At 35.4% G+C, this 7,128-nt stretch overlaps 1 protein-coding gene across 1 annotated transcript in view; it reads left to right on the forward strand.

Annotated features, from left to right (window-relative positions):
- Nucleotides 1-7,128, forward strand: part of LOC111087072 (iroquois-class homeodomain protein irx-3-like) — an 82,200-nt gene that overhangs the window by 72,688 nt on the left and 2,384 nt on the right. The window contains exon 2 of the mRNA XM_022392383.1: nucleotides 2,999-7,122. Within this exon, the coding sequence (XP_022248091.1) occupies nucleotides 2,999-3,954 (956 nt within the window). The 3' untranslated portion in view covers nucleotides 3,955-7,122. The remainder of the gene's footprint in view (nucleotides 1-2,998; nucleotides 7,123-7,128) is intronic.

Raw genomic sequence — 7,128 nt, forward strand, 5'->3', positions numbered from 1 at the left:
CAACTCTTGGGCTACTCTTTTACCAACGAATAGTGGGATTGACCGTCACATTATAACGCCCCCACGGCTGAAAGGGCGAGCATGTTTGGTGGCCGTTACGCTGGTGATATTCGGTTGGTACTTGAGAATGATCGCACTACTGATCGAAACGTCGCACCTGTTCTAAAAATATTCTTCCACACTGTAAAAGCTGTAACTTGTAATAAAATGATACTTAATTAGTAAGTAAACTCAAAACGAAAGTGTTATTTCAGTTTGTTCCACTACTTTCTAATGGACGTGTTTGTGCACGCCTCGTGGTTCTTTAAATTATTCCTAGTAGGAGACGAGTATCCTTGTGAAATCGTGAAATTAGAGAACTCCTGAAAGTTTTTATGCCACTACTTTGTAGTCGACGGACCACCGAGTTAATTAAGACGTATTTAAGAAAATGAATCACGCTAACTAGCTTTGATGATATTCCCAAGAAAACTCAAACATTTGAAGGGTAATATGAGAGCTCATCTCGTATATAGACCAATCGTGGTTGTTCATATAGGTCATGTGCAGGTCAAGCTTGTCACCAATATAATCCTCGCCTTGAAGAGCACGTCTGAGAAGAGAGAAACGGAGGGATGAGGGATAACTAAGTAGTTTAAATTGACGTCCCGTTTCCTTTTCCTGAAGGCTATTATACTGTAGCTCAAACAATTTTCAAATCAGCGAGTTTGCCACTAACACTGATGGAAATATTTCTTGTTATGAACAACAAATCTTATATAAGACATTAAAAATCATTTCAGGAAATAATTTCCTATCATACATGTTGGGTAGTTATTTTATTTACATACTGAGTGTTAACTAAATACGCTGTTAGGAAAAATCGTTAAATAAATTACTTTAGAAAAACTAAAGCTCAGTGAATTAAGCTCAGTTTTTTCTTTTCTCGGAAATATAATGGGAAAACTTAGCATATTATCTTATATAATAGTACAGATTTTTGAAAACGTGCCAGAATGCGTGATAGATTTTTATGTTTTTAACGATACGTTTATATTAATATCCCTTTTCATGACTGGGTGGGATTCAATGGCTCTTAATACTTAATCCCCCAAAGGTCGCAAACACGTATAGCTTTACTCCATATTTTATGTTAATATACAAATCACCAAGTCACGTGACACTCGCAGCCGCTATACAGTCGCAATAGAGCAAAATGTATCAAATGCGTATTTCGCCATTATTTGACAATTTGTATGTAGTGTGATACCATCGAAAAATTATCACTTTTAAGAAATGCATGTAACAGCCCTATGCAAAATATCCAAACACTCAGATGATAAAATGTGTTTAGATCGGGGTTTTAGAATTTCCAAGAATATCCCGTGTACTTATTTTTTAATGTCTGGTTAACACAGGAATATCCCTTGTACTTGATATTTAATGTCTGGTTAACACGGGAATATCCCGTGTACTTATTTTTTAATGTCTGGTTAACACGGGAATATCCCTTGTACTTAATTTTTAATGTCTGGTTAACCCGGGAATATCCCTTGTACTTAATTTTTAATGTCTGATTAACACGGGAATATCCCTTGACCTTGATATTTAATGTCTGATTAAGCCGGGAATATTCCTTGTACTTACTTTATTAATGTCAGGTTAACACTGGAATATCTCTTGTACTTAATTTTTAATGTCTGGTTAACACGAGAATATCCCTTGTACTTAATTTTTAATGTCTGGTTAACCCGGGAATATCTCTTGTACTTAATTTTCAATGTCTCGTTAACCCGGGAATATCTCTTGTACTTAATTTTTAATGTCTGGTTAACACGGGAATATCCCTTGTACTTGATTCTTAATGTCTGGTTAACACGGGAATATCCCTTGTACTTGATTTTTAATGTCTGATTAACACGGGAATATCCCTTGTGCATGATTTTTAATGTCTGGTTAACACGAGAATATCTCTCGTACTTAATTTTGTTCTCTCATTTTTTACTGCTCATGAAGAAATATATAGTTTTCTACTGCGGTGAGTTGAAAATTCGAATCTCATGAAAAAAATTGTCAAAACAAAACCTTAATTAATGAAAGTGTTTTTTCTGTAATTGGTTGCCGTTTCGCAAATCCACAAATGGCCCGGATAGACTGGTGGTTAGTGTATCTCAGAGTGATGGTCCTATAGTTTCTCAGTTGAAAATTAGTGACGATCATGTCCAGATTAAATTCAAAACGATCACGTATTTCTTACATATATTCCAGTTTTGGATAAACCTCCTCTCTCACAGAAACAACAACAAAATTTGTGGTTCCAACTTTGTATGATGTTGCAGGCATTGTCCCATATATTTTATCCATTGTTGTAAGTTATGTATGACAATTCCAATTAATAACATTTCGTGTCGAAGTAGCGATATTAAATGTCAGAAGTTACAAATACTGCATTTATTTTTGTATAAATCTAGATATACTTGGTTTGTGCACGAAATTCATTTTAACTGTACTTTATATTTGGAGTCGCAAAGAAACGTGTAATATGTTAGTTTAACACGACATATTGCTGAAGAACAAACTTTTATCTTTATAAACTTGTTTTGATTAACGGTTGGCCAATAATTTTCCATCATTATTTAATTAATTTATAAACAGAAATACGTGTAATATACTTTTGTCTACCTCAAACTTTCACTGTGTAAGTCTGGTTATTTTAAAACTATATGTAAAAGTAACAACAATAATAATATACTTGTGCTCCTTTATAAAAGCAGTTTTTTTCAACATATATATTTATTTATTTAAAAGACTTTCTCGTCCATATTTATACGTTTGGTATCAACTGTTTTGAGGACATGCCTATTTAAGTACAGAGAACATCACGTCACAGTTTAATGATAACAAAACAGTTGGTAACATAATCAACGAATTTTCATGTACAAGCTTTTAAATCGATGTCTATCTTGCTTTTATTTGTTATAGCTTACTCAATGAATTAATTATTATTATTTTTTTAAAGGTAGAGAAGGTATCCGAATGGAGATTTGCGACGATTCCATTGCGTATCCTCGTCACCAACAAACAGAATTCAATTCTCGAAAGCGTCGAGGGAATCTGCCTAAAGAATCGGTGAAGATTCTAAAAATGTGGCTTTATGAACATAGATACAACGCCTATCCTTCAGATCAGGAGAAAATTTGTCTTTCCAAGGAAGCAAACCTAAGTGTTCTGCAAGTTTGTAACTGGTTTATCAACGCTCGACGTCGGATTCTGCCGGATATCATTCGCAAGGAAGGTCACGATCCTCTTCAGTATACAATAACAAGAAAGACGTCACACAAACCACAAGGACTGCCCCAGCCACATGACCTGGCCAGTCTGCAGACAGATCAAGATGAGCTAGCGAAAACTGATCCAGCATATTTTTCTTCCGTTGATGACAGCGCCACAGACGGTGACGTGGAGAGTGAGGATAGTTCCAGTGAAGGATTTACAAATGTGCGTTCCACATCACCCTCTTCGCAGAATGGCACAGATTGCCCATTGAAGCTAAGGAAGAGGTGGCAGCGTAACCATGAACAAGAAATTTTGATCAGAGAATGGGATGCGCCACCCGATCCTCAGGTAACCCCCACTGATGCCCAGACTGTTAAAAATCCATACAACCAGTTAAAATCTATTCCTGTTGTGACGATAGCTGAGTCATCGGGAGTCCTTACTTCGTCCACACTGACATGTTTCACCAATTGTAGTAAGTTTGAATCCTTCCCTGTATCAACCGAAGTCAGGTTTCATGCAGCTGATCCAATCGAACTTCGACTCAATCCACCTAACCATTGGGTAACAACTGCGTACGTGACTTCCCCACGGTCACCTCCCGGGATTTCCACAGAAGATCCTTTTAGTTGCCTTAATCTACTGGTAAATGCCGCTGTTGAGGAACTAGAGAAGCGCGAAATGAAACATAATGTATGACTATTAGTAAGATAAAAATCATCTCATTATTTCATTTAATAATGTGCCTTTCTCATATGAACGTGCGGATATCGAATTTGTTCTAGCACCAACCGCGGAAAGATTTTTAAAATCACATTTAAGTGTTTGAACGAAAACTGTTTATTACACCCAAAAATATTAATAAAGTGGGGATGTCTTCCCTCTCCCCACGTCTTTTTTTTTTTGCCAATGGCCAAAACAGATATTGGTAGGGAGTTATAGTAAATCAACAGCAGACTTTTAAATCTGGTTTAAAAAAGTCTCATTGAAAGGATTTATATGTGAGTTTTTTTAATGGAATAGATGAAATTATTGTGATTAATATTCAATGCTGGTTTTAAATGATTTATAGAGGCCAGATTGTTAGGACGCTCGACTCAAAATCTGCGTGTCGCGGGTTGGAATTCCATTCTCGAACTTGATCGCCCTTTAAGCCATGGGACGTTGTAATGTGATGGTCGATCCCACTATTGGATCAGGGTAGCCCAAGAGTTGGCGGTAGGTGGTATTGACTAGCTGCCTTCCCTCTAGTCTATCACTCATGAATTAGAACGACTAGCACAGATTGTCCTCGAGTAGCTTTTCACGAAATTCAACAAACAAGAATTTACATAATATTAATTTGAAATTTTACAAAATAATCGTATGTTTGTCGTTAATGGAAAAGTGAAATCCAGTTTTAATATTAATGATAACTTTCTTTACCAATGGCGTGTCGTCTATATATGTACCCGGAATTCATAAAATGTTTTTATTCCACAAGTTTTCAAAATATGAAATATACATAGGGCTGATTGTAAGCACACTGGTCACGTGAGCTGTCTTCTCGTTTGTGAACGCATGTGATGCCAAAAGTTTCATTACATCGCAAGGCAACATGATGCTGCGTGTAGCTCACTTCCAGATCATCCGATCATTGAAATAAGTACAACACAAGTGAACTATTTTTTAAAACGTGTCCTGACAAAAAGTAGTTTCTCCGGACGCTGCTGTGAAATAAAACAAGTTTTTCTTTTCTTTTTTTCTTTTTTGGGGGAGAAGTGTTTTTTTATGCTTCTTTTGTGTTATAATTCAGGTTTGCACGTCCTGCTGATTACTATTTTACGAGTATAGTTATTGGAAAATGTAACACAGGCATTTAACTATAGAACTGAATCACTCATGACGGGACACTTGCTATAAGATAACACCTCAACTTGTACCTGATTGGCTGATAACACGTCTCATCACCATCCCAACCAAACCAAATCTCGCTTGCACACTCTACTAAAACATTATAGGTATTATATAACTAATAGTAGGGTGTTCGTTTCTTGTCTATTAAACCTTTTTCAGGCAAAATAATTTGATTTATAAAATATAACACTTAAATAGAATAAAGGGGCAATTTTTGAGAAATTATATAAATATATATATATATATATATGTATAAAGGTGTTCATTTAGAAACTTAGGAAGTCACAGACTAAAACAGTGTTATCGATTTAACTATCTGCGAGCCTTGAAAGCTCAAATAAGGCACCTTGTGCATATACAGGTATAAAAGAGCACTTTAGAAGAAACTTTTTATCTGTTTTCTAAAGTGCTATTTGCATGCCCTGCTAATAGGTTACGACGCGCCACTGTACTCTAACAAGTATGTAGCAATAAGTAAATAAAATACTCTGAGGACAGCTGGAATTGTATTGAAAAACACTTCGTATGATACATTCTCTATAGATATAAAATAATAAAATATTATAAACACTTTTGTAAATATATATTCCATTTCTAAAGAAACTGGTTTGTTTGCATGTGTATAAAAATGATTATCTGAACGTTTGCTCTCACAAGATTTCAAGTTTAATCTTAGATTTAAAAATAAGACTAGGATATGAAATTATGACTCAGATTGGGCAACATTGCTAAGGGAATGTAATCGGTAATTTTTAGACACGTGAAACGCTTCAGGTAACGTTTCTGATTCACGTTCATTTCCGTTGAGTTCTTTGGTAGAGAATACAAGATTGGTATTTTCAACTCTCCTTTATCAAAACTTCGGCCGTTCTTAACTTGTTTATCCAACCTACTTTTTTTCTAGCGTAACGGAATTTATCCCTCTTCAGGTTCGGTGCCAGATGGGTCACACCCTTCACGGAATTTTCCTAGTTTCTATTTTTCATTTGTGATCTTACTGCTACGTTAATATCGAACCCTGAAATATGTTGATTTATGATAATAAAAATAACTCGGGGTGTTGTGTTCCAATAGAAATATTCATAGTTTCTAATCTGAAAACTAAATATGGAGAGACACAAAATTAATATGTTGCCTGATTATTCACATTAACATTTTTTTTTAAATCCATGTTCGTCATAATAGCTCAATTCCAAATACAAATATATTTATAATAACTATAATTGTGGTCCCATAGCTAATTCATTGCCCCTCCGCCTGAGGGAAGCTGGAGCCTGGCCTGTGCCTCCTGCTCCCATTTCATACCAGAAATGTGTAATTGTTTTCTCTATAACTGAAAGAAAAAGACTTCACATATGCTAGACTGAAAGCAAAAGTGTTTCTTACAATCCGTTAAAATATTTTGAGTCGATATATTTGTCATAAAACAATTTGTTCGGTCGCGCATATTGAATTAATACAGTTCGAATTTGATTCCGGAAACCTAAAGTTCAAATACATGTAGATGCCATTAGAGCTATTCGTATCATAATTAATATTGAGAACCTTAAAGGCATGCAAGCAAGATTTTAAAACGTCATCCCTACTAGATAATCAATTTTGTAACCGCAAATATTTAAGCTTAGGGCGTAGTTTCCCCGAAAGGGGGCCGAAGGCCGCCTGTAGGAGTCACCTGTATTAACTACTTACGCCATTATACAGTAATGTGTTATCTGCAAGTCAGTCAGTAGACTCTAAAATGACTTTACATAAGGGACGCTTAACGTTGCAATTTGTACTATAGTGACGTCAATAAAACGTGTGCATGCCATGAATCACGAGGAGAATTATGCATCCTGTAGACTATAATACAGAATGACATATGAATTTCAAAAGCAAGAAATAAAAATATTTGTTGCTCTTAATTTTGGTTTTATTTACTCTTGAAACAGAATACTTTCGGGGACCCTGCGGAAGAGCATCAAGTGTATAGTGTTT

This window comes from Limulus polyphemus, unplaced genomic scaffold (assembly GCF_000517525.1).
Source record: "Limulus polyphemus unplaced genomic scaffold, Limulus_polyphemus-2.1.2 Scaffold1707, whole genome shotgun sequence".
NCBI lineage: Eukaryota > Metazoa > Arthropoda > Merostomata > Xiphosura > Limulidae > Limulus > Limulus polyphemus.